Here is a 26,540-nt window from a genome sequence, read left to right as displayed (position 1 = left end):
ACTTGCTGGGCTTTCGACTTCAAGACTTGCAGCTCATTTTTTGATGTGTTATTGCTTGGAGTGTATAGGGCTATGTACTTGTTCTTGGTCATTTGCTTTGTATTGGAAATGTGTTTTCTCGTTTCTTTAGTTTGCTTGTGGAGTTGTATGCCTTCACTCTCTAATGTAGTAGTTTTAGAGTACTTTTAGTTTTCTCTTTAATGAAAAAAAAAAACCCATGGCAAGTCCAATAACGATCTGTTGAGTGTTGAGTGCTTCTTTGTGAAGATAGAAAGTATTATGTTTTCTGATCTGTTGCCAAAGGGCTTCCATTTCCTTACAGGTTGAAAAATCATCATTCTTTCCTCTTATTTCTCTACGTCCTAAAGATGTAGTATTACTATAGTTAGCTGGACTTAGGGTTCTATTTTTTTCATAGCCAAATCTATTTTTTTGAAGCCCTCACTTGGTATTTTCATTTTGTCAAGAAACATCAATCTTTTGGAATTTTTTTTTTTTTTTTTTTTTTTTTTTTTTTTTTTTTTCATGAAACGGTGCTTATTGGAATTTGAAAAAATTTTGAATTAAAATTTCTTTTTAAGGGCATGTTTGACAACTACTCTTGTTTCGTGTTTCTTTGTGAGTAGCAGCAAAACACCAAAACGCATTTGACAATTTTTATTGTAATTTTAATAGTATGCCCAAAAAATCCAAAATTTGGTATTTATAATGTTTTTGCACTATAACAAAACACCGTGAGTGTGAATTGTACCCAAAAAAAAATAAATACTAAATGACTTTTTTAATTATCATTTTATTTTTCAATCTCACAACACTTTTTTATCAAACATGTTTTATATTTTTACTTTCAAAACTCTCAAAATCAATTTTACATTAACTGCTTCCACAGCAATGAGTCATACTGTGAGCAAGTCTACATTTAGTTAAACTTTTGGAAGAAAAAGAAAAAATCAGCGCCATGTTAGTTGGAGAGTATTGACTCACGCCTACCATATACTACGTATGTAATACAGTACTACTTAATTAGCCGTCAGTTCTGTTAATTGAATTAATTCGCCGTCAGTTCTGTTAGATTCATATGTTAAAGCTATCCTAACGCGCACCATCAAGGGTTAGGGTTTAGTTTTTTTATTTAAAACTCTGGTTTTATTTCTTTGACGATTTGTGACTTAATTTTTTTTTTTTAAAGAGTTTGTTGATGATGGATTTTGCGCAACTTGGATCTGATCTGACTTCTTGAATAAAGAGAAGAAAAAGTGATCCTACGAACACCGGTGTGTTACCGGTGGAGTAGGCTCCGACGAACAAGTCAGTGTGAATGATAATCTCCCTGGAGAAATCGAGAAATTGAGTTAGGGTTTATTGCGTACCTCAAAATGTTGATTCCCCCGCCTTTTTTATAGGGCTTAGGTTAAGATGTCATGTAGAATTACCTTATTGTAATCTATAGACTTAATCCTCATCGTAATCTTTAATCCTTATCACAATCGTTAATCCTTATCGTAATCTGTAAAGCCTATCTCAATCTGTAATCCTTATCGTAATCTGCAGAGCCTATCTCAATAGTGCGTTAATTTAGTAATCTTCCCTTAATTATGGATATTTAAATTATACATCCATCAGTTGCCCCCTGTTTCGGAGAATTGCTTGTCAAACCACCGGAACGTTAATTACAAAATATCACACAATAATATATAGTTAGAATTGCAGAGCCTTGTCCATTAGCCTGACTTATATTGTCATTTCGCGAATACAGTCGGGGGTCATAGTATCACATTGGCAGCTCGTATATGTGGCAAGCTCGTATATTTATCGTATATTGGCAAGCTTGTATATTTGTCGTAGTGCCACATTGGCAGCTCGTATATGTGGCAAGCTGCCATGCTGGTAGTCTACCGCTATGTGGCAAGCTGCCATGCCATGCTGCCGTGGCAAGCTGTCCTGTTGGCATGCTGCCGTTATTTGTCAAGTTACCCTGGCAAGCATGCTGCTTTTATTTGGCAAGCTACCCTGCTGGCATGCTGCCTTTATTTGGCAAGCTGTTATGCTAGCATGCTGCGGTTATTTAGCAAGCTGCCCGGCTGGCATGCTGCCTTTATTTGGAAAGCTGCCCTGCTAGCATGCTGCCGTTATTTGGCAAGCTGCCCTGCTGGCATGCTGCGGTTATTTAGCAAGCTGCTCTGCTGGCATGCTGCCTTTATTTGGCAAGCTGCCCTACTGGCATACTGCCTTTATTTGGTAAGCTGCTCTGCTGGCATGCTGTCTTTATTTGGCAAGCTGCCCTACTGGCATTCTCCCATTATTTGGCAAGCTGCCCTGCTGGCATGCTCCCATTATTTGGCAAGCTGCCCTGCTGGCATGCTACCGTTATTTTATACTTGATTTTATTGACATCTTTAGTCGGCTCGTCTCTTTAATAAGGAAAGTAGATTAAGACGAGTTTCACGTAACTCGTAATAAGGTAAGTAGATGAATACGAGTTTCACTCAGCTCACCCTTTAACATAGGAAGTAGATTACTATGAGCTTCACCCAGCTCACCTTTTAACGAGGGAAATAGATTACTATGATCTTCACTCATCTCACCCTTTAACAAGGGAAGTAGATTAATACGAATTTCACCCAGGTCATCCTTTAACAGGGGAAGTAGATTAATACGAGCTTCACCCAGGTCACCCTTTAACAGGGGAAGTAGATTACTATGAGTTTCACTCAGCTCACCCTTTAACAGGGAAAGTAGTTAACCCCTCGTCTTTTTACGAGGGAAGTAGATTACTATGAGCTTCACTCAGCTCACCCTTTAACAAGGGAAGTAGTTAACCCCTCATTTTTTTACGAGGGAAGTAGATTACTATGAGCTTCACTTATCTCACCCTTTAACAAGGGAAGTAGTTAACCCCTCATCTTTTTACGAGGGAAGTAGATTACTATGAGCTTCACTTATCTCACCCTTTAACAAGGGAAGTAGATTAATACGAGCATCACTCAGCTCACCCTTTAACAAGGGAAATAGTTAACCCCTCATCTTTTTATCGAGGGAAGAAGATGAAGCTGACCCTTCATTCTTTTAAGAGGGAAAAAGGTATGGTCTTGACATGGGAGTCATCTCCTCTAACGGTTGTCTCGGGATGTTGGCAAATCGTTGACACTTGTTGCACTTTTGAACGAAGTCAAGTGCATCTTTCTGCATGGTGGGCCAATAGTATCCTAGTCGGATGGCCTTGTTAGCAAGTGACCTACCCCCAGCATGGTTTCCACAAACTCCTAGGTGGATCTCCCTTAAAATGTAGTCAGCTTCCTCGCTAGAAACGCATCGTAAATACGGCATGGAGAAGCTTCTCTTGTTGAGCACCCCTTTGATAAGCGTATACCTAGCTGCCCGCATCTTGACCTTTCGAGCTTCTGCTCGGTCTGTTGGTAGCACCCCATCCTTGATATATCTGATGATAGGATCTGCCCATTCCACATTCAATATCGCTTGTTGCACTTCAATTTGTCTCTCCTGAGATATAGATGGTTCGTCCAAATATTCCAGTGGTATATTTTTATTGATCTCAGGTTCAATGCAATAGCTAGCCAGGCTAAAGCGTCTGCTTTCCCATTCTCTTCTCGTGGTATTTGATGAATTGAGAATCTTTGGAAGTGATTCTTTAATTCCTTCACCTTTTGTAGGTAACTCTTCATCTTCTCGTCTCGTACCTCATATTCCGCTTGAACTTGTCCAGCGACTAGCTCGGAGTCGGTGTAATTGCTCAACCCCTAGGGTATTTGCCACTTTTAATCCTGCTATCAAGGTTTCGTACTCTACTTTGTTGTTGGTTGCGTTGAAACCAAACCGAAGTGCATACTGTATACTTTCTCCCTCTGGGGAGACAAGAACAAGCCCAGCTCCGCTAACCTGAACATTAGATGACCCATCCACGAACAAGTCCCAGACTACTTCTGGGCCTATCTGCTCACTTAAACCTGGTTCTATCAAAAATTGGGGTTGTTTTTCCTCTTCTGGAGGGGTAAACTCAGCTAAGAAATCAGCCAACACCTAAGCCTTTACTGTTGTTCTTGGCTTATACTGAATGTCGAACTCTTCTAACTCTACTGACCACTTCATCAGTCGACCAGAGCTTTCTGGCTTGTGTAGGACCTGTCGAAGGGGTTGATCTGTTAGGACTACTATCGTATGTGCTTGAAAGTATGGTCTTAGTTTCCTGGCGGACACAATTAAAGCAAAGGCCAACTATTCCATCCTTGGATATCTTTCCTCCGCACCCTTAAGTGCTCTGCTCACGAAGTATACTAGCCTTTGGACCCCTTCTTCTTCTCGTATCAGAGCTGAACTGACAGCTGTCGTGGAGACTGCAAGGTATATGTATAGTTCCTCTCCCGGTATGGTTCGAGACAGTAGTGAGGGAGAACTAAGGTATTGCTTTAGTTCTTTGAACGCCTGCTCACACTCTGGGGTCCATTCAAACGCATTCCTTAGCACACGAAAGAAAGGTAGACACCTGTCAGTTGACCGAGAGATTAGCCTACTCAAGGCAGCAATCTTCCCTATTAGTCATTGTAGATCCTTGGTTGATCTTGTCGATCTCATGTCAATGACTGCTCGGATCTTCTCTGGATTGGCCTCAATTCCTCTTCTGCTTACCATATATCCCAAGAACTTTCCTGAGGAAACCCCAAAGGCACACTTGCTGGGGTTGAGTTTCATTTTATGCCTCCTAAGTACCTCGAAGGTCTTATGCAGGTCAGTCAAATGGTCTTCAGCTTTTAAGCTTTTCACCAACATGTCATCAACATATACCTCCATGTTTCTACCAATTTGATGCTTAAACATTGCATTCACTAGCCTTTGGTATGTTGCACCAGCATTCTTGAGCCCAAACGGCATTACTTTGTAACAGTACAAACCTCTATCAGTGATGAAGGCCATTTTTTCTCTATCTGAGGTGTACATAGATATCTGGTTGTATCCAGAATATGCATCCATGAAACTTAATAGTTCGTGTCCAGCAGTTCCCTCAACGAGCATATCGATTCTTGGGAGAGGAAAGCTGTCATTCGGGCAAGCTTTGTTAAGGTCGGTGAAATCCACACATAGCCTCCACTTTCCATTTGCCTTCTTCACTAAGACCACATTTTCCAGCGAGTCGGGTAGTACACTTCTTAAATAAAGTCGACTTTTAAGAGCTTTTCCACCTCTTCTGATATAGCCTGATTCCTTTCTGGAACGAAAGTCCTCCTCTTTTGTCTGACAGGTTTAAAGTCAGGATTTACATTTAAGCGGTGCTCCATGATAGTGGGGTCTATACCTGGCATGTCTTCATGGACCCATGTAAATACGTCTCGATTCTTCCTGAGGAATTGAGTAAGTTTATCTTTGATACCTAGGGGGAGTAAAGACCCTATACTCACTTTTTTCTCAGGCTCACCGTCACCAAGGATGACCTCTTCTAGCTCCTCTGTAGGTTCCGCTCTATGAAAGTCTGGTCTATCTTTCCCTTCCAGCCCTTCAATCGTAAATGCCTCTTACGATTTTGTTTTTCTAAGAGAGGCGACATAATATTCGCGAGCCATTGTTTGGTCCCCTCTTAGCTCTCCCATACCATATTCAGTTGGGAAGCGCATCAGGAGATAGCAAGTGGACGTGATTGCTTTCATGGCATTCAATGTTGTCCTCCTCAGGATGATATTGTATGATGATGGGCAGTCCACCACTACAAAGTCCACCATTACAGTGACCTGCTTTGGATTGGCTCCTGCAGTAACTGGAAGGGTAACTGCCCCCAGTGGATGTACTTTATGGCCTGAAAATCCCACCAGTGGTGATTTCATGGGTCGGAGCTTCTCTCGACCAATTTTCAATTTCTCGTATGCCCAGGGGGTCATCATGGGGCTGGTGAATTCCCTTGTTATCTTCTTCAGAAAAGGTTATGACCGGCTCCTTAACTCGAGGTAATTTTGTTGGAGGACTTGTCATTCCAACTTCATTCACCTCTGAAAAACTCCGAATACTCTTAGCATGAGCCCTCCGAGCTGAACTCGTCTCACCACCACCAGCGAAGCCACCCGATATAACTTTGATCTCATCCATTGGTTGGTGTTGAGGAGGGCGATCATCTCGGCCCTCCCGGGCTGGGTTGGAGCCTCCTTTTCCATTTCTAGTTGTGAATTTGCGTAAATGACCTTTACGAACAAGGTTCTCGATCTGGTTTTTGAGGTCGAAACAATCTTCTGTGTTATGTCCATGGTCCCGGTGAAACCTACAGTATTTACCTAGAGACCTCTTTGTTGGATTAGCTTTTAGCTTTGGCGGCCATTTCAATGATGCGTCATCTTGAATCTGCAGAAAGACTTGATCTACAGATGTATTTAGGGGGTATAGTTATTATACCTGCCTGGGCTCACTGGGCGGCGAGATGATCTGTCAGCCTGGTTGTTTAAGAATTTCTTGTACTTCGATTCCTTTTCCTCCCTAGTGTTAGGTGCTGGCCTCTTCTTCTCCGACCTTTTATCTTCACCATCTTTGTTTTTTCGTGCATTCATAGCATCCTCAGCGTTCATGTGCTTCCATGCTCTAACCATCAACTCTGTCATGCTTGTAGGGGCTTCTTTTGATAAGGAAAATAGGAACTTAGAAGTCTGTCCTCCCATAAAGGCTGTGAGGGCAACCTTGTCGTCCACCTCTTCTACCTGCAGCATATCAGCATTAAAACGACTTATGTAACCACGGAGAGGCTTTCCCTTCTGCTGTTTCACATTCAATAAGTGTGTTGCTGTCTCCTATGCCTCTGCCCAGCGATGAAGTGTCCAATGAATTGTTTGCTCAACTCATTAAAGATTTCAATGGAGCCTGGCTTTAATTTATTGAACCAAGGACGAGCCCAACCCTTTAGTGTGGTAGGGAAATCCCTGCACATAATCTCATCCGGTACGACTTGCAAATACATAAGAGCTTTGTAGTTCTCCAAATGATCGAGAGGGTCCCGCGTCCCATCGAAGCTCTCAAGAGTTGGCTGTAGGTCTCCAAATGATCGAGAGGGTCCCGCGTCCCATCGAAGCTCTCAAGAGTTGGCATATTAAATTTGCTAGGTAGAGGACAACTCATAACATAACAGCGAGGCTATGCTAGGTTGGTTTTCTGTACCAGATCGTTCACTGTGGCCTGGCCCTTCCCTTTCATTGCTTGCATGACGTCTTTGACCCTAGTTCTCAGATCTTGCATCTACAGATTGAAATAAGTGACGTCTTCAATCTTGTCACCAACACAACCAGAGGTACCTGCACGGAGCCTGGTATTATTCCGTTCAAGAGACCGATGGTGATGGCTTCTCTGTTGACCCCCTATTTGACTAAGCTCAGCGTCGTTGTCAATCCTACGGGAGTCATTATTGGGTACTTCATTATTCTCCACCTCATTAAGGTCGGCTAAGCGTTGTAGAATCATTGAATTTTTCTGGACTAATTGGTTCATTCCCTTATTTAAGGTTTAAACCTATTGTTCCAACGCTGTGACGCGTTCCTGATCGTTTGGGACGGCGGGGGGTTGCCTTGTCGAGTTCCTTTGATCAGAAGTTTACAACGCTTCGTATTCGCCAGCAACCAGACCAGATCGCAATTGAACCATACTTTATTTAGAGAACTAAAATCGTTCCCACAGACGGCGCCAATTGTTGATGATGGATTCTGCGCAACCTGGATCTGATCTGACTTCCTGAATAAAGAGAAGAAAAAGTGATCCTACGAACACCGGTGTGTTACCGGTGGAGTAGGCTCCGACGAACAAGTCAGTGCGAATGATAATCTCCCTGGAGAAATCGAGAAATTGAGTTACGGTTTATTGCGTACCTCAAAACGTTGATTCCCCTGCCTTTTTTATAGGGCTTAGGTTAAGATGTCATGTATAATTACCTTATTGTAATCTGTAGACTTAATCCTCATCGTAATCTTTAATCCTTATCACAATCTTTAATCCTTATCGTAATCTATAAAGCCTATCTCAATCTGTAATCCTTATCGTAATCTGCAGAGCCTATCTCAATAGTGCGTTAATTTAGTAATCTTCTCTTAATTATGGATATTTAAATTATACATCCATTAGTTCTCTGTTGACCCCCTATTTGACTAAGCTCAGCGTCAAATAAAGGCAGCATGCCAGCAAGGCAGCTTGCCAAATAACGGCAGCATGCTAACATAACAGCTTTCCAAATAAAGGCAGCAAGCCAGCAGGGCAGCTTGCCAAATAAAAGCAGTATGCCTGCCAGGGCAACTTGACAAATAACGGCAGCATGCCAGCAGGACAGCTTACCACGGCAGCATGGCATGGCAGCTTGCCACATAACGGTAGACTACCAGCATGGCAGCTTGCCACATATACGAGCTGCCAATGTGGCACTACGACAAATATACAAGCTTGCCAATATACGACAAATATACGAGCTTGCCACATATACGAGCTGCCAATGTGATACTATGACCCCCGACTGTATTCGCGAAATGACAATATAAGTCAGGCTAATGGACAAGGCTCTGCAATTCCAACTATATATTATTGTGTGATATTTTGGAATTAACGTTCCGGTGGTTTGATAAGCAATCCTCCGAAACGGGGGGCAACTGATGGATGTATAATTTAAATATCCATAATTAAAGGAAGATTACTAAATTAACGCACTATTGAGATAGGCTCTGCAGATTACGATAAGGATTACAGATTGAGATAGGCTTTACAGATTATGATAAGGATTAGAGATTACGATGAGGATTAAGTCTACAGATTACAATAAGGTAATTCTACATGACATCTTAACCTAAGCCCTATAAAAAAGGCGGGGGATCAACGTTTTGAGGTACGCAATAAACCGTAACTCAATTTCTCGATTTCTCCAGGGAGATTATCATTCGCACTGACTTGTTCGTCGGAGCCTACTCCACCGGTAACACACCGGTGTTCGTAGGATCACTTTTTCTTCTCTTTATTCAGGAAGTCAGATCAGATCCAGGTTGCGCAGAATCCATAATCAACAGAGTTCAAAACATCTTTACACACAATTTTTTTTACCACCACCCACAAATTATGTGTAATAGAGCTTTTAATTGTAACATTTCAAAGAAAAATAGCAAATATATTAATCAATTCCCAAATTCTAAATTCTTTTCAAGTTAATAATATAAAAAGTGACACTAATTATATTACACGATGAATTTTAATACTCCCTGATACTCCCTGATTTTTTTTCTCCAATTTTACTTTTAAAGTGTCAATTAGATTCTCCAAAACACAACATTAATATCAGCTTTGTTATTAACAAAGAAAAAAAGATATTTGAACTCGTCTATGTTGAAACTGTCCTGTTAGGCTGCTACAACTTTGTTGAATAATTCATGAGAACGAAAGCAAATTAAGGAGGGAAAAAGTCAAAGTTATAACTTAATTTCATTATTCAATACATTCACTTTCTCATACTCGTGAAAAGCAAGAGGCCGCTGATAATAAATAGCATTCCTAACAAACTTTATACTCACATATTTATGAGATAATAAGAATATACTCGATTCAACAATTGATTAAAAATGTACAGGTCTCGAAAGTTACTTTCGGTAAATTTTGAAGCGTTAATTTTTATGCCTAATAAAAAATAAAAACAATTAATTAAAAAATTAATTAAACATATAAATTAATAAATGAAACAACAAACAATTAAATAATAAATTTGGATAACAATCAATTAATCGCCTCTGATTTGGATAGTCCAATCCAATTTTAATTGGGTTGGAGGATTTAAGTAAAGTTTGGACAGCCCACACTGCCAGAGTCCAATTCGATAATTATTTTTTTTTAAAAATGAATACTCTTATTGACAGTCCAGGCCCATGCTAGCGACGCATGTGGTGGAATTAGACCTAACCCAAATTAGCCAATGTGTAAACTCAGAGTATTTCTACTCTCTTTTCACCATCTTCCACTATGGGACAACAATTTCTCACAAAACCCATTTCACCTCTCTGAATTTTTATCAAACACCTCGCTTTGGACCTCAAATTCTCTTTCACCTGAAAGCAGTTTTGATCCATGTTCATCTATTTGGAGAGAGGAACGCGCATCACTATGGACCCACCTAAAACGTGTAGCTACCCCTGCTTTAATTTTAGCCCAAAATTTGCATTAACAACTTACAAGTACCATATTCAACAAAAAAAAAATAATAAATAAATAAATTTCAAGTAGTAATATTTACTAATATTTTTAGTTGTCACTGTTTAAATGAAAAATTATATAGCTACTCCTTAAATAAGTTATTAAATTATTTCTTTATTTTGTTTCTAATAATCGTGTTTTTTACGAAATTTTGTAAAAATAGCAAAATATTATTTAATTTTTTATCAAGATAATAATGATATATCTTTCCTAAAATGGAATCAAAGTACTGAATTGTTTTTCTTCCAAAAATTGAATTTTTAGAAAATTGAAACAATTGTCAAAAAAAAATAATAATAATTTTATAACAATATTTTTCCAGTCACCACTACTCTTTTTACATGGAACTCGTCTTTTTCTTCTCTCTCTGTCTTTTCTTTATCATATTAATTTTTCATCCCTGTTTATTTCGATTGCATTTTCTCTTTTTTTTTTTTTTTTTTTTTTAGATTTTTCTAGAAAATCATATTAAAATCGATCTAAAAATTTTTCAAAATTTAAATGGATCAGAACAGCTTTTCCATGAGGTGAGCAGACCACTCACCTCCATTAATTTTCCATCTTTTGCCAGTGTCAGGTTCCGATTGCACCTATTTTGCATCAAATTTGTGAGAAATGGAAAGCACATTGAAAAGTGAATGACAATGAATTGAAATGGTAACGTAAATTATAGGCCACCCACTATTTTAACATTTAGCAAGCCCACTTTCTTGAAAATAGATGCCAAATGTCCTTTACTTTTAGCCCACCAGCTAACACTAACCCATTAGTCAGCCCACTTTTCTAGCAACTTTCTCCTCAATCCAGCCCAATTTCTTGGTTCATAATTTGGCTGCCACTTGTTAACGCCAACATACTAAATAGTAGAATTATCATGATTAAGAAGTTTCAATATTTACCAAGTAATGGAAAAAAGTTTATGGGTAATGGAAAATAGTTTATTGGAGTTGTAATCCAGCCTAACTTTTTTTATTTTTTATTTTTATTTTTTATTTTTATTTTTTTTGGTATTTCTGTTTTTGTCAGGTACTGTAGTAGTGAATAGTGAAAATAATAGAATTTGTAAAAGTTATTTTGTTTTATATAGTGTTGAAATGTTTTGTGAATAGTGGCAAAAAATTAAAATATAAATTTAGCATTTTTATATGTCTCCTGTAGCAATGAAAAGTAATTTTATTTTTGAAAAACTCTTAAATGTCATTTTTAAACTAACCATTATACTTCTCAAAATTGCATCACTTTTTTACCAAACATGTTTTTATATTTTTGCTTTAAAAAATCTTGCAACAAATTAAGGTTACCAAACATGCCTCCGATTATTATTCAAAACACTTTATAACAAAACATTTGTTTTGTTTCGAGTTAAAACAAAACGTAAAAAATAAAACGCATACCAAACAAGCCCTTATGCTAGAGATGTTTCAGACATGATTTTTTTATTATTATTATTATTATTATTTTAAGAAGCATTTTATTGCCAACTGCTGGCAACAAACTAGCAAAACAGAACACAGAGAGTCACAGCTCTCTAATACAGAATCTGCAGCAACCAAAACAATACAAGGGAGAAAACCACTAAACTACAATCCCAATTAATTAAAAAATAAAAAATAAATAAAGTGTAAAAAAAATAAATAAATAAGGCCAAAAGGGCCAAACAGTAACAGAGTAAAAATCAGTCTCACATTTTGCTTTTCTGAGATTTCACATCAGATTGGTACATTAATCATTTAACTGCTTGACCAAATTTTCCCACTGAAATACAATCCCAATTAAAAAGATCCACAAACCATATCCACATATTTTGAGCACGATTGCAATTGAAAAACAGGTGCTCTACCAGTTTCACAGGTTTTGTATGTTCAATTTAAAGTGTACTCGAGGGATAATAATAAGAGAAAAATCACAAGAATTTGCATGCTAACGGCCTTCAATGGTTGAAACAGATGCATCATTCCCAGAATATCTCCCTTGGCTCGGTTGAGAAGAGTGTATATTTGAGACACCTTGTATTTCAGTAAATGCAGGTTGCTTTGGAGTTGGAAGTTTTGCAATTTCATTACTAAGCATGGAAAGAACAGTAGACATAGGTGGCCTATCAGTGGCGAAATCTTGGATGCACAACAGTCCTACATGTATGTATCTCAAGATCTCCACTTGGAAGCATGGATCACAAATTGCTGGATCTATAAGCCTTAAAATCGTATCTTCATTCCACAATTTCCATGCCTGGGGAGATTAACAAACACATGAATTGTTGGAATTAGGAAGTTTGAAGTTAAAGAAACTATGGAGTAACTGAGAAAAAGATTCATGTGAACTTACAAATCCTAGAAGGCTCAAGGATTCTTCATCATGATAAAATCTAGTGATTTTTTGCCCACTTACAATCTCTAATAACAAAACTCCAAAGCTAAAGACATCAGATTTTTCCGAGAATCTCCCTTTTATTGCATATTCAGGGGCCATATAACCACTGTATTGTGTCATTACAGCAAAATATTAAAATTATTCGAGTTGAAGTACCCTATTATATCATGAATGATTAAGCATTTTGGACAAAGCAAAAGCTACTTACTAAGTTCCAACAACCCTTCTAGTGTTGGCTTGGTCTTGGTTGCCTCCAAAAATCTTTGCCATGTCGAAATCTGAAATTTTTGGATTTAAATTTTCGTCCAACAAAATGTTACTCGTCTTTAGATCTCTATGAATAATCTTTAATCTAGAATCTCTGTGAAGGTAAAGGAGTCCTCGAGCAATCCCTTCAATAATGCTAGAACGTTTTCTCCAATCTAGGAAATTTTTCTTGATTGGATCTGAGTGAATATCAAAGAAAGAAAGAAAGAAAAAAACAAGTAGGTTGAAGTTGTAGGAACAATAACACCGACGTTTGGGACGAAATTCATAGTTATACTAATTAGTAGATCAGTATGTTCCCAAAGACTAAGAAAACAAAGCATTCCTTCTAAACACATTGAAGTTCATGCTGATACTAAGGTTATGAAATTAAAATAACTAGAAATAATATAGAGAGCTAACCAAAGAGAAATGCATCCAAGCTTTTATGTGGCAGGTATTCATAGATCAACAACTTTTCTTCTCCTTCCACACAGCAACCAAGAAGTCTAACAAGATTGCGATGTTGGAGTTGGGAAATTACCACAACCTCATTCATAAACTCCTCCAGCCCTTGTCCAGAGAATCTCGAAAGCCGTTTGACAGCTATATCTTGTCCGCTTGACAATTTTCCCTGAAATTAAAAATGAAACTGTTTTCTTTCTATTTTTGTAAAGTGTAAAGCGCTTTCGATGAACAAGAATTACCTTGTACACTGGACCAAAACCACCCTGCCCGAGCTTATTGGCCACATCAAAATTGTCTGTTGCAATTGCCAGTTCCTCGAAACTGAATAAAGGTAGGTCTTCAAGTTTAATTTGGTTCGGATTATCTCCAAGCATATTTTCATTCGAACGATGTGGATCCACTGATTCAGAATTTAATAATAGGTAATCTATATAATAACAGTAATATGTGCTAATCTCTTGAGCAAATTTTAAAGGCCATGTACCTCGTAGTCTGGCCATCAACCTCCAGGAAAGATAAATACAGATTCCAATGACTAATGACCCTATGAGCACTGCAATTGTGATAACTAGTTTTGTGCTTTTCTTTTTTTCTGTAAAACACAACAAACTTTTAGAGAGTACTTGAGTTAATATGGATTAAAAAATTGAGAATTTAGACAATTTCCGTGGCTCTCTTTTTGCTGTTGGCAAATGGGAGAAAGTATTATACTTATGCTTTTAAAATAGACTAATGCATTTCTAAACTAGAGTACAAATGTCAGGTGGCTAACATGTTTAGTATGTACAATGGTTCAAATTCTACTGATATTTTCTTAATTTTGAATCAACAAGTAAAACAAACTGAAGAAGAAAAAGAGGATTATTAGAAGCACATAATGAAAGAAGTTACCAAGTTCTGAATATGCCAGACGAATGTAAAGATCTGCCCCACCATTGGAAAATTCCTGTATGTCAATTAAGTCTTCACTCCACTGCATACAACCGAAGCCACTATAATATGCATAAGCTATACAAGAACAATTATTGAAGCACTGGTTTTTGCACTTGTCTTCTGAATCAAATAGCCACTCAGCAAAGGCCGGCAATTTCACTGTCTTTAGTTTCAGAAACCCATCTTCTTTGCCCTTTTCACCACCACTGTTGTTTCTCTCGCACTGCAATTGTCTCCTCCTTACACATCCACTAGTCCAATTTCCTCTACTCCATCCCTCCATATCCTTTGGATCAAATCCTTGTAAACATGTGCAAATTGGTGAACGCTGCACATTGCAGCTTCCAAAAGGACCACACTTGCCATAGGCGTCACATTCAGAATGTTGAGCCAACCACGAAATTTCCCACGTCTCCTTTCCTTCTTCCTGAATCTTCTGAATTAGAGTTCCGTCAGAAGTTATGGCAAGGTATAACAGAAAAGACTCATATGGATTAGTGTAACTTCCATCTACGGTTCCTTCTTTATCATCTACAACTTCAAATTTGGCATAGTATTCAACATTTATGTGAGGTATGCCAATAAAAAACAGCCCATTCCATGGACCACTGCGCCAGTATGGACGACTTCCATTCCATACATATAGTTCTGGAATATTCAGAGGATTGATGCCAAAACTGAACCTTCCAGTGGATGGATCTGAAGGGCTTTTCCATGAGGTCAGCTTAGTCTTCTTATCTGTAAACTTGTTGGTACTAATTTTCATACCCTGCAACAACGAATCAGAAGGGTGTTCAAAACTCTCCCATATTATACTTCCATTGGAGTCATCTCGCAAGACAAGGTTCCCGGAATCTGAAAGCTGAGCACTTGAATTCACCAAAGAATCTGGAACATCTGATGACCAAACAATCTGTTTCTGTTCATCCAAGACCACAAGATTGCCATCCTTGGATATTGTCATAGCCCCAGAGGAATCATTAAGAGGGTTATCTCTATTCGCAACCCATACCACAGCCTTGGCATAGATGTGGTTGTACCAGATACCAACATACCGGTTAGTAGAATTAACACTAGGGCTAAAAAATCCCAGTTTGAAGGTGGCACCATTGGAGACAATAGTTTCAGGGTCATTGATGGGTTGAGTTGATGTAATTGTGTCTATGGCAGTGCAAAATTCTATATTACAAGAACAATAAAATATGAGAACAAGGATTAGAAGAAGAGTCATTAAGCTTGTACGTACCATGCCAAGTCCAGTAATTCTGTTGAGTGCTTCTTGTTGTTGAAGATCTGAGGTGTGAAGTCAACTGTACATTTTTTTTTTTCGCGGGTGTTGTGCAGACAACTTTGAACCAAAGAAATGGGTGGCGGAAAGCCTCACCCGGTAACTGGGTTGAAGGGTAACCCACAGTTGAAAATTCTTTGCTCAAGCTTCTCTATATATACTAAATATTGTATAATTTAGATGCCGGTCTATCATCTTTGAATTTTCAAAGAAAAAAAAAAAAAATCAAAGTCCCAGCCTTTTTTTTTTTCAAAGGCAAGAAAAAGTCCCTGCCCTTTAGAACTCTGTTTATCTACTTTCTTAAAAGGGAAAATTACATATAAATGGAGTTAAAGTTCCATATTTACTTAGAGGCTGAGTCAAAGTTCCATATTTCTCTAAAATGGATTGCTGAGGTAGCACATGGTTTTTTACTGTTTAGAAATTATAATGCCTAAAATACCCTTCCGCGAAGGTACTACTTTTTCTTCGAAGGTACTACTTTTTTGAACTGAAGGTACTACTTTTTGGCGTGCAGGTACCATGTTTTTTAAACACTCGCGAAGGTACTACTTTTTCTCCGAAGGTACTACATTTTTGAACTGAAGGTACTACTTTTTTGAACTGAAGGTACTACTTTTTTATTAGGAAAGGGCATTTTAGGCACCACAATTTTTTAAACAGTAAAAAACCATGTGCCACCTCAGTAATCCATTTTAGAGAAATATGGAACTTTGACTCAGTCTCTAAGTAAATATGAAACTTTGACTCCATTTATATGTAATTTTTCCTTCTTAAAAAGCTAAACAAGAAGATGACGTAATCAATGTGAGACTTGATTGCATTATTCTAACATTTTTTATTTTATTTTTTTATATTTTAGAGAGTCAATGAGTGGAGAACCCAAAACAATGAATTGCCCAATAGACCCGGGAAAAAAAATAAAATAAAAGACAAAGACAGAGCCCTTGTGAAATCAGATTTTTTTATTATTTTTTTTTATCAGTGTGAAATCAGATTGAATGGTCATTGTTAATGGCCCGAATGTATCCGTTAAAAATGGATACCCATCCTCCGGTCTTCTCATATGGAGCTCTGTGTCGGAGCTCCAGCAGATGGGTCAGGAGGTCGAACACGGAAGACTTCCCAAGCAATGATTTCACGTAGGCATTTGAAAGATCCATCACCTTGTGTAGAAAATCAATGAATAATGTTGCATCTTGGTCCCACTGCTAAGACAACCATCAATTTTGTATATAGGAAAATTAAGTTTTAGCGATCAAATTTGTTCTTTTGGGTGATTTTTTTTTTTATAAGTAATTATTAAATTTAAAAATGAAATATCAAAAATAATCATTTCATGATTTATTTCTTAAATTTCATTCTTATAATAAATTTTTTTTCTTTACTTTACCAATGGTGCGAGGATTGGAGCATAGCCTTATCAACGGTGACCAACTTAGGTCTCTCATACATCTTAAAAGCAATATACCTGTGCGTTCTTCTATTTGTCTTCAATAATTTTTTTTTTTTTTAAGATCGACAAAAAACACACTTTGTATTCCCTTAACCTTTTAGTTATAATTTTGCAAACACTTTTTATTATTATTATTTTTTGACACCCAAAATAAAAAAACATGATGGTATATATCACAATACATATATTCTTTTTTCATCAATCTATATATATACGAAAAAAAAAAATTAACTTTTGAGTAATTTTTGAGAGACCAAATTACTGTCACTTTTAACACATACTGTATTTGACAAGTTATACGCAATTAATTTGGTATTTGAGAGACCAAATTACTGTCACTTTTTAGGTTATTCTCTAATATATTTTTTTTATCCTATTTAACTTTTCTCCATCTTCATGAAACACGCCCGCCACAGCTCAACAACTACCTGCCGGCGACCATCACCACCAATTTGGGCATATAGAAGATACACAAAATTGTTATCTGAATCCAGAACAAGAACATGTATACATATACATATATATACTGATCATTATCATTACTCCACCCCGTGAACCCCAAAAATGGTACACACGGTTTGTGTATGATCCAATTTGGGCATACACCAAACATTCAACAGATCCACAAAATTATAACTGAACCCAGAACAGAATATATATGCATATGTTAAGGGACGGATCGTGATGGAGAGAGAGAGAGAGGAAGAGATCGATACCTGGGATTCCGAAAAGGGCCGACCTGTTGTGGAGTGGCGGAACGAAAAATCATCGAGAGGGACCCGATCTCCAGCTTTGCCACCGTCTTCTCCATTCAACCAAGAACCTTCAGAGTTCAGAGAGTTTTGGAGAGAGAGAAGGTCGATAACCTCGAACTGGGGACGAACGGTCACACACTCACCATGAAAGTTCTGGGGTCGAACAGTGCGGTGCAGAAGATAGGTCGGCGTCTCAACACCTTCGCAGGGCTATTAAACCGGCAAAATTGTGAGCAATGATCAAGGTATGATTAACCTTTCTCTCTTTAGGTATTGATAATTACTTTTTGAGTGGCCATTGTACACCATTTCTTTTTCGTTTGTAATATAGGCTTAGAAACACTTTCCGAAAAATATATATATATAGGCTTAGAAATTAGACAAAAGTTAAATTTTCCCTATTTATACTACCATCAAATAGACCCTATTAATTAAAAGATGGATAGTGAAAAAGAAATAAGCAGATACTTGACAACACATCTCCCTCATGAAAGGAAGTACTAGAAAAGAATTTAGACAGTCCTTCACCCTATGCAGAGGCAAAACTAGTAAAAATGATTATTCAAGTAACACTTCAATTGACTTTGTAATCTTTCCCCTGCAAAATTTTAGATATGTTAGATTTTGGTGACTCAATTTTGGAGCAAGAGATTTTCGTATTTATCAAAAATGATTATATATTTGTTCTAAAGAGAGAGAATTTAAGAATTGAAGATTGAATTAAAGTCACAATTTTGAGACGTAAGCTGCAATTGTAATTCCTAATTACAGGAGGCCCGAACTTAAAAGCTACCAAAACAAGCTAAGGAAGCCAAGAATAAGCAACTATCACAAGCACAAAACAGCTATGGGCATGAGCTGCCGAGGATACAGATAAGCAAGAAACAACAAACTACAACAAAGGAATAAAATAACAACGATAACTGATAACGAACACCCAAACCAGAGAGGAGGTACTCTTTGAGAGCCCAGCAAGCTAAAATGACATAAGCACCATCATGAAGACTCTGATTTCTAGTCCACAAGTAAAAATCAGTCATATCATTTTACTTGTCTGAGATTTCACAGCACACTGTAACCTATACCATTTAACTACTTGGTAAAATTTTCCCACAGAATTCCAATCCCAATTAAAAAGATCCACAAACCATTTCCACAGGGTTTTGAGCAAAATTACAATTGAAAAAACAAGCGCTCTACCAGTTCCACAGGTTTCAAATATACAATTGAAGTGCAGTTGAGGGAAAATTGTAAGAGAGAAAAGATATCACAAGAATTCGCATGCTAACGGCCAGCAATTGTTGTAACAGTTACATTGTTTGCAGAACAACTCCTTTGGTTCTGTTGAGAATTCTGTATACTTGAGACACCTTGTATTTCAGTAAATGCAGGCTGCTCTGGAGTTGGAAGATCTGCAATTTCCCTACTAAGCATCAAAACAATAGTAGAAATAGTTGGCCTATTAGTGGCGAATTCTTGCACACACAGCAGTCCTATATGTATGTATCTCAAGATCTCCACTTGGAAGCATGGATCAGAAGTTGTTGGATCTATAAGCTTTACAATCATATCTTCTTTCCACAATTTCCATGCCTGGAGAGATTAGCAAACCCATGAAATGTTGGAATTAGGAAGTTTGAAGTTAAAGAAACTATGGAGTAACTAAGACAAAGATTCATGTGAACTTACAAATCTTGGAAGGCTCAAAGACTCTTCATCATGATAAAAAGTAGTGTTTTTTTGCCCACTTACAATCTCTAATAACAATACTCCAAAGCTAAAAACATCAGATTTTTCGGAGAATCTCCCTTCCATTGCATATTCAGGAGCCATATACCCTCTGCATTATGTCATTACAACCCAAATAGTAAAATTATTTGAGTTGAAGTACCCAATGAGAAAGAAGGATTATCGTATGAATGATTGATCAGTTTGGACAAAGCAAAAGCTACTTACAAAGTTCCAACAACCCTTCCAGTGTTGGCTTGGTCTTGGTTGCCTCCAAAAATCTTTGCCATGCCAAAATCTGAAATTTTTGGATTTAGATTTTCATCCAACAGAACATTACTCGTTTTTAGATCTCTATGAATAATCTTCAATCTGGAATCCCTGTGAAGGTAAAGTAGTCCTCGCCCAACCCCTTCAATAATGTTGGCACGTTTTCTCCAATCTAGAAGTTTTTTCTTGATTGGATCTGAAAGAATATTGAAGAAAAGAAAAAAAACAAGGAGGTTAAAATTGTAGGGAAAATAAAATAGATAGTGAGACCAAATTTATTGTATTAGTAGATCAGTATCTTCCCAAATACTATAGAAAAGGCATTCTGTCTTCTCAACACAAGAAGTTTCTACTCATGTTAAGTCTATGAATTTGAAATAACTAGAAATAACATAAACAACTTTATCATAAACTAACCAAAGAGAACTGCATCCAAGCTTTTATTTGGCATGTATTCATATATCAATATCTTTTCTTCTCCTTCCACACAGCAGCCAAGAAGTCTAACAAGATTGCGATGCTGGAGTTTGGAAATTACCCTAACCTCATTCATAAACTGCTCCAGCCCTTGTCCAGAGGAACTTGAAAGCCGTTTTACAGCTATATCTTGTCCGCTTAGCAATTTTCCCTGAAATTAACAATGAAACTGATTTCTTTCTTTTCTAGTACAGCGTAAAGCTCTAGATGAACAAGCATTACCTTGTACACTAGACCAAAACCACCCTGCCCGAGCTTATTGACCACATCAAAATTGTCTGTTGCAATTGCCAGTTCCTCAAAACTGAATAGAGGTAGGTCTTCAAGTTTAATTTGGTTCAGATTTTCTCCATTCGAACAATTTGGATCCACTCCCCTTCTTTCAAATAATATCTTCTCCCTCTTGTTCTTCATTCCTGATTCAAAATTTAATAATAGGTAATCTATGTAATAATAGCAATATGTGCTAAACTCTTGAGCTAATTTTAAAGGGCATATACCTCTTTGTCTAGCCATCCACCTCCAGGAAAGATAGATACAGATTGCAATGGTTAATGACCCTATGGGCACTGCAATTTTGATAACTAGTTTTGAGCTTCTCTTTTTTTCTGTAAAAGACAACAACAATCTTTTAGAAAGTAGTTTGAGTTAATGTGGATTAAAAAATTGAGAATTAGACAATTTCCGTGGCTCTCTTTTTCTGTGGGCAAATGGGAAAAGGTATTATACTTATGCTATTATAATAACTAATGCATTTCTGTCAGGAGGCTAACATGTTTAGAATATGTAATGGTTCAAATTCAAGTGATATTTGCTTATGCTGAATCAAGAAGTAAAACAAACAGAATAAGCAAAAGAGGATGATGAAAAAAAAAAACTTACCAAGTTCTGAATATGCAACACGAATGTAAAGATCTGCTCCGGCATAGGCAAATTTCTGTATGTCAATTAAGTCTCCACTCCACTCCATGCAAGCAAGGCCACTGTAATATGCATAAGCTATACAAGAGCAATTATTCAAACACTCACTTTTGCACGTATCGTCTGAATATGCAGTCGACAACTTGGCAAAGGCGGGCACTTTCATTGTCGTTAGCTTCAGAAACCCATCTTCTTTGCCCTTTTCACCACCAGTGCTGTTGTTGTTTATCTCGCACTGCAATTGACTCCTCCTTACACATCCACTGGTCCAATTTCCTCTACTCCATTCCTCCATATCATTTGGATTAAATCCATGTAAACAGGTACAAATTGGGGAACCCTGCACAAAATTGCAGCTTCCAAATGGACCACACTTGCCATATTCGTCACATTCAGATTTTTTTGCCGACCACATGGTTTCCCAAGTCTCCTTTCCTTCTCCCCGATACCTCTGAGTTAGAATTCCATCAGAAGTTAAGGCATGGTATAACAGAGAGGACTTATTATCATAAGAATAACTTATAGTTACGCTTGTATCATCTACCATTTGAAATCTGCTATAGTATACAGCAACCATGTCAGGAATGCCAATAAAAACCTGGCCATTCCATGGACCACTCCGCCAGTATGGATCACTACCATTCCATATATAGGCTTCTGGAATATTCAGAGGATTTACGCCACAAGTGAACCTTCCACTGGATGGATCTGAAGGGCTTTTCCATGAGGTCAGCTGACTCTTCTTACCTGTAAGCTTTTCGGTACCAATTTTCATCTCCGGCAAGAAAGAATCAGAAGGGTGTTCAAAACTCTGCCATATTGCCTTTCCATTGGAGTCATCTCGCAAGATAAGGTTCCCAGAATCCGAAAGCTGACAACTTGAATTCGTCAAAGAATTCGGAACGTCGGATGACCAAACAATCTTTTTCTGTCCATCCAAGACTACAAGATTTCCATCCTTGGATATCGTCATAGTCCCAGAGGAGTCATTCAGAGGTATATCTCTATTGGCAACCCATACCACAGCCTGGGCAGAGGCGTCATTGTACCAGATACCTACATACCGGTTAGTGGAATTAACACTAGGGCTAAAAAAACCCAGTTTGAAGGTGGCACCATTGGAGACTATAGCTTCAGGGTCATTGATAGGTTGAGTTGATGTAATTGTGTCTATGGGTGTGCAAAATACTATAGTACAAGAACAGTAAAATATGATAACAGGGATTGAAACAAGAGGCATTAATCTTGCACGCTCCATGGCAAGTCTAGTGCTTCTTGTTGGTGAAGAAGATGGAAGGTGTGTGATGTCTTCTTATATGTTGCCAAAGGAATTCCATGGAGTACAAGAAAAGCTTAGATTATTGTAGGCGCAAAAATTTAACATCCACCAAGTCAACTTGACTCTTAAGTCTTGACAGAGACAATGGTGGACACCATCTCTTGATACACAAATATCCAATAATCAACTATTTATGAGATGACAAAAAAAAAAAAAAAAAAAAAAAAAAAAAATTGTTTAAAATATATGTTCAGGAATATATTTAAGATGATAGGTCAAATTCATAAGAAAAACCCGAGCAAAATTGATTAAGATTCCTAGGAAAAAAAGAAACTGAACAAAAAGGTTAAAGCACATGCACAATATTAAAAAATACTGTGACTTTGAGTGAGTGGCTTTTTCACAATGTTGCCGAAGCTGACATCAGATTCTTTTTTACAGGTATTTGGCTTTACTCGCACTGTTTTTTTTTTTTTTTTTTTTTTTTTATCTTTTCTTTACTACTCACTTCATCATAATTAACGAAAGAATTTAAAATTTAAAAATAAAATAAAATGAGAATTTGTCAATAAAATATTTGATTGCTGTTTTTTTATTTATCACATTTATATTAAAAAATGAAGAATAATTTTTTTTTTTTCCGGAGAAATTAAAAAAGAATAATAGTTGAAAAGGTCAATGTTAATAAAAATAATATGATTAATTTCACTCCCATCCCTTCAGATTTGGCCAAATATCACACTCAAATATTTTTTGAAAATTACTATCACTTGCACTAGTCTTTCGCTCACACTCCAACGGTTATATTAACACTATGTAATATGACTTAAATACCATTTGATTTGGTAAAAAATACTTTCTAACTAAAAGAATTAAATAAAAAGACTATAATATCTCTGAATACACTACAAATTTATATATATACCCTGTCGCCTCTCCTCCCTCCCTCGCCACCACGGCCACATCTGAATCTCCAGTTGTGCCAATCAAAGTATTACTAGAGGACTGGAAGGAAGAAAAAGAGAGGTTATTAACCTCGCAGCAGATGTAGGATAGGAAGATTGTTGCCGGCGGTGACTTGCAGCAGCTACGGTTGCGAGCACAAATTATTTGAAAATTTGTTTGGCCTCAGAACCTAGAAAACTTCCATCACGGTGTAGCCAATTTAGAGCTTGTCAAAACTATATGCAAGTCTTGTAAATCACAGGGCTTTTAATTTTTTTAATTTATTTATATTAGTTGACATGGTTTCTTCTTCTCATGTCCAATCTGTTACTTGGCTTTCAATGTCTTTGTTCTCTTCAATTTCATAATATATATATATATATATATGGAACAACGGTTACCAACCAAAAGTCGCCTGAATTATTGACTGTCTTTTTTAACCCAGAGGAATTCATAGCTTCAAGGCTCTGCTTTTTTTGTTGCTCCAAAGTCTGAATCTTATTTTTAGACTCCGCAATAGGTGTCTTTCCTGCCTTTGCTACCTCCAAATTCAATAGCTCAATCTTGTTCTTCAAATCTGACGAATTTATAACATCTTCGATTCCCTTGATAATTTCTCCATTAAATTCCTCGATCTTAATTTTGAAATCTGAGAATGCATTCAATTTCCGGCGACTTTTGGTTGATAGTGGGTAGGTAGGAATTTAATTAGGGGTATAATAGTCATTTAGGTAATATGATATTTTGGAATAAATGTGATTAAAAAATTAGGGGCAAAGATGTCTTTTCTCATGTTTTTAACGGAGACCGTGACAGAAAAGTGAAAATAAACTTAAGTGATAGTTATTTTTTAAAAATGTTTGAAGTTAATATTTGATCAAACTTAAGGGTATCAATGAAATCAACCCAAAATAATAAGAGCTAATTCTATCCATTGATTTTGTACCATAGCAAGGCCAATAATTCTATTGAGAGAGAATGCATTCAATTTCCGGCTACTTTTGGTTGATAGTGGGTAGGTAGGAATTTAATTAAGGGTGTAATAGTTATTTAAATAATTTGATATTTTGAAATAAATGTGATTAAAAAATTAAGAATAAATATATATATATATTTTTTTTAACAGAGACCTTGATGAAAAAGGAAAAATAAATTTTAGTTATTTTTAAAAAATATTTGAGATTAGTATTTGGTCAAATTTAAAAAGATGTCAGTAAAATTAACCAAAATAATAATAGCTCATTCTATCCATTGATTTTGTAACATCGCAAGCCCAAGAATTCTATTGAGTGCTACTTGTTAATGTGAGTGTTGACAAAATGAATTGAAGGGGACCCACACCCACGGCTGACAATTCACTATTGTTGGTGAAGATGGTTACTGGCAAGGCGAATGACTCTATTGAGTGCTACATCCTAAACATTGCTATCTTTTGGTAATTCAAGCGAATTTTATAAAATATTTGCTTTGAATTTTCAAAGATAAAAGATGCTTCAAAGTCTGTCTATGGACAACTTGATTGAAAAGATGGGAGCAAATTGAGGGAAGAAGCCAAACAAGTACTGTAGAATGAAGTCGGCAGTGTGAGATTATTCAACATTTTTGCCAGTAACGTGAATGACATTTTTGCCATATAGAAAACAAGGAATGACATTAACCAAATTACAAGGTCTAAAAATGTTGTTGCATCAAGGTCCCACTTCTAAGTCAACGTCTGATTTCAGTTGGGTGGTGTGGCCTATATGGCTCTCGCAGGTGGTTGAGAAGGATATCATCTCTCTTCCTGGTTGAGACTGTTGTTTTTGTTTTGTGGTTTTGTCTCTCTGGTTGCTTTTGGATAAAAAAAATTAAAAACAAAAAAAAAATTTGTAATTATATTGAGGATGGTCTAGGGGAGGGGAATTTTTGCAATTGAAAATTCTAGGGGAAAATTAGGCATAGAGTTGAAAATTCTAGGGAAAAAAGTTTCAAGGATCTACCATCCCCAATTTGAAACAAAACGTTTTGGGCCATGAAGTCTCAAACTTCCATAAGGTGTTTCCAGAACATAGATTGCTTCTGTTCAACCACATAGACCCATATAGAAGAAAATTGAGCTAACACAGGTTTAAGCCAAGACATCCACAGTGCCTGTTTTTTCCTTGAATGAAGTCCTAAAACAATCAAAATTTTGCAGCATTATCATTTTCAGAAACCTTCATTAATTTATCCAAAAGCCCCCTCTGCATTAGGGTATGATGATGTTGTGAGTTGCACAATGTGAAAGGGTTATGGAATACCAAAAGGCTAGTGCCTAACGGTACCAAGCCCCTACTTCTCAAAGAGAGGTTAGGGGTTTGAGCTTTGGTGTAGGCATATATGTGTAAGTACCAATTAGGAAAAAAAAAAAAAAAAAAAAGATTGTGGAATATAATATGGATAAGCAACTTAGAGGGGGTTGAATAGGTTCAACTTATTCTTTATTCAATTTTGCTTAAATTAAATTTACCGAAATAAAAGTAAATTAAACATCTCATAAAGTAAAAATAAAGTGCAAGTAAAGTAAAAAGTAGAGTTAGAGTGACATTGGATTTTTAGCGAGAAAACCTAGATGGAGAATCATCCAATAATTGGAAAAACCTCAAAGACTGTCACGCGGTCTTGAGCGAAAAAGATCCACTATAAATGAAGTAAAGTACAATGAACTTTGACTTAGACTCATATCCCTTCATTCTATCAAGAACCAACTTGTTGAACGCCTCTGGCTTTACGACTCCCCTGTCCAAACGCTCTTGACTTCAGACTTACTCATTTGATTCCTGTATAACGATTGCTGGTAGAACAAGAACACTTCGCGAATGCTTTGACCCCTTCAAAATATGATCGCTCACTCATTTTTTTTAAAATCAGTATTTTTTTAAGTTGAAAAATGAAATTGCTTTGATGACCGGTAACAAAAAATCTTCAATTAAAACGAACTCTGATCACAGAGCGAAACAGATCCTAAGTCACTCGTAAGTGTAGTATGTGTATTCTCAAATTACAAAATAAACAATCTCTGCAAAATCTCTCTTAGGCTGTCATAGGGTTTGAAAACTTGAATATTGAATGTCCTAATAATGATTTTGAGAATATACAATATAGGGTAAAGTGCAATAAAAAACTCCTAAACTATTGCCCTTTTGCAAATAATCCCCCTGAACTACAAATTGTCTTCCTGAATTATTGATT

General features: G+C 36.9%; 3 protein-coding genes and 1 long non-coding RNA gene across 6 annotated transcripts; 1 reads left to right on the top strand and 3 right to left on the bottom strand.

Moving 5' to 3' along the window:
- Nucleotides 1–5,796: 5,796 nt before the first annotated feature.
- On the bottom strand, nucleotides 5,797–7,221 carry LOC132277683 (uncharacterized). The gene is made up of 3 exons (XM_059779530.1): nucleotides 7,144–7,221; nucleotides 6,405–6,689; nucleotides 5,797–6,339 (listed from the first exon to the last, which is right to left on the bottom strand). The coding sequence occupies exons 1-3, from the start codon at nucleotides 7,219–7,221 to the stop codon at nucleotides 5,797–5,799; spliced, it is 906 nt and encodes a 301-aa protein (XP_059635513.1).
- A 4,588-nt stretch (nucleotides 7,222–11,809) lies between these two features.
- On the bottom strand, nucleotides 11,810–18,019 carry LOC132306784 (G-type lectin S-receptor-like serine/threonine-protein kinase At1g11330). 3 transcript variants are annotated; one of them, XM_059804352.1, is made up of 7 exons: nucleotides 17,672–18,019; nucleotides 14,170–17,383; nucleotides 13,518–13,870; nucleotides 13,234–13,444; nucleotides 12,773–13,010; nucleotides 12,520–12,670; nucleotides 11,810–12,423 (listed from the first exon to the last, which is right to left on the bottom strand). In XM_059804352.1, the coding sequence occupies exons 2-7, from the start codon at nucleotides 15,458–15,460 to the stop codon at nucleotides 12,115–12,117; spliced, it is 2,553 nt and encodes an 850-aa protein (XP_059660335.1). In that variant the 5' UTR covers nucleotides 15,461–17,383; nucleotides 17,672–18,019; the 3' UTR covers nucleotides 11,810–12,114. The 3 variants fall into 3 exon arrangements, with proteins under 3 accessions (XP_059660335.1, XP_059660353.1, XP_059660344.1); XM_059804370.1 differs by lacking the exon at nucleotides 17,672–18,019 and having other exon boundaries at nucleotides 12,773–12,842; nucleotides 13,518–13,678; nucleotides 13,763–13,870; nucleotides 14,170–15,671; XM_059804361.1 differs by lacking the exon at nucleotides 17,672–18,019 and having other exon boundaries at nucleotides 13,518–13,678; nucleotides 13,763–13,870; nucleotides 14,170–15,670.
- Nucleotides 17,849–25,733, top strand: LOC132306823 (uncharacterized). Its single transcript, XR_009482109.1, has 2 exons — nucleotides 17,849–17,955; nucleotides 22,827–25,733. It is a non-coding gene; the product is annotated as an uncharacterized LOC132306823 (long non-coding RNA).
- LOC132306813 (G-type lectin S-receptor-like serine/threonine-protein kinase At1g11330) lies at nucleotides 18,816–22,429 on the bottom strand. Its single transcript, XM_059804387.1, has 7 exons — nucleotides 21,068–22,429; nucleotides 20,686–20,793; nucleotides 20,408–20,601; nucleotides 20,126–20,336; nucleotides 19,667–19,904; nucleotides 19,400–19,550; nucleotides 18,816–19,303 (listed from the first exon to the last, which is right to left on the bottom strand). Exons 1-7 carry the CDS (start codon nucleotides 22,362–22,364, stop codon nucleotides 18,995–18,997), a joined length of 2,508 nt encoding a protein of 835 aa, XP_059660370.1. The 5' UTR covers nucleotides 22,365–22,429; the 3' UTR covers nucleotides 18,816–18,994.
- Nucleotides 25,734–26,540: the final 807 nt, after the last annotated feature.

The sequence above is a fragment of the Cornus florida genome, unplaced genomic scaffold (assembly GCF_030987335.1).
Source record: "Cornus florida cultivar Cherokee Brave unplaced genomic scaffold, ASM3098733v1 CherokeeBrave_3.0.0_Hap2_Chr01, whole genome shotgun sequence".
In the NCBI taxonomy this organism is placed as follows: Eukaryota; Viridiplantae; Streptophyta; class Magnoliopsida; order Cornales; family Cornaceae; genus Cornus; species Cornus florida.
The sequence above is the reverse complement of the archived record's forward strand: the minus strand, read 5'-3'. Positions and strand labels throughout refer to the sequence as shown.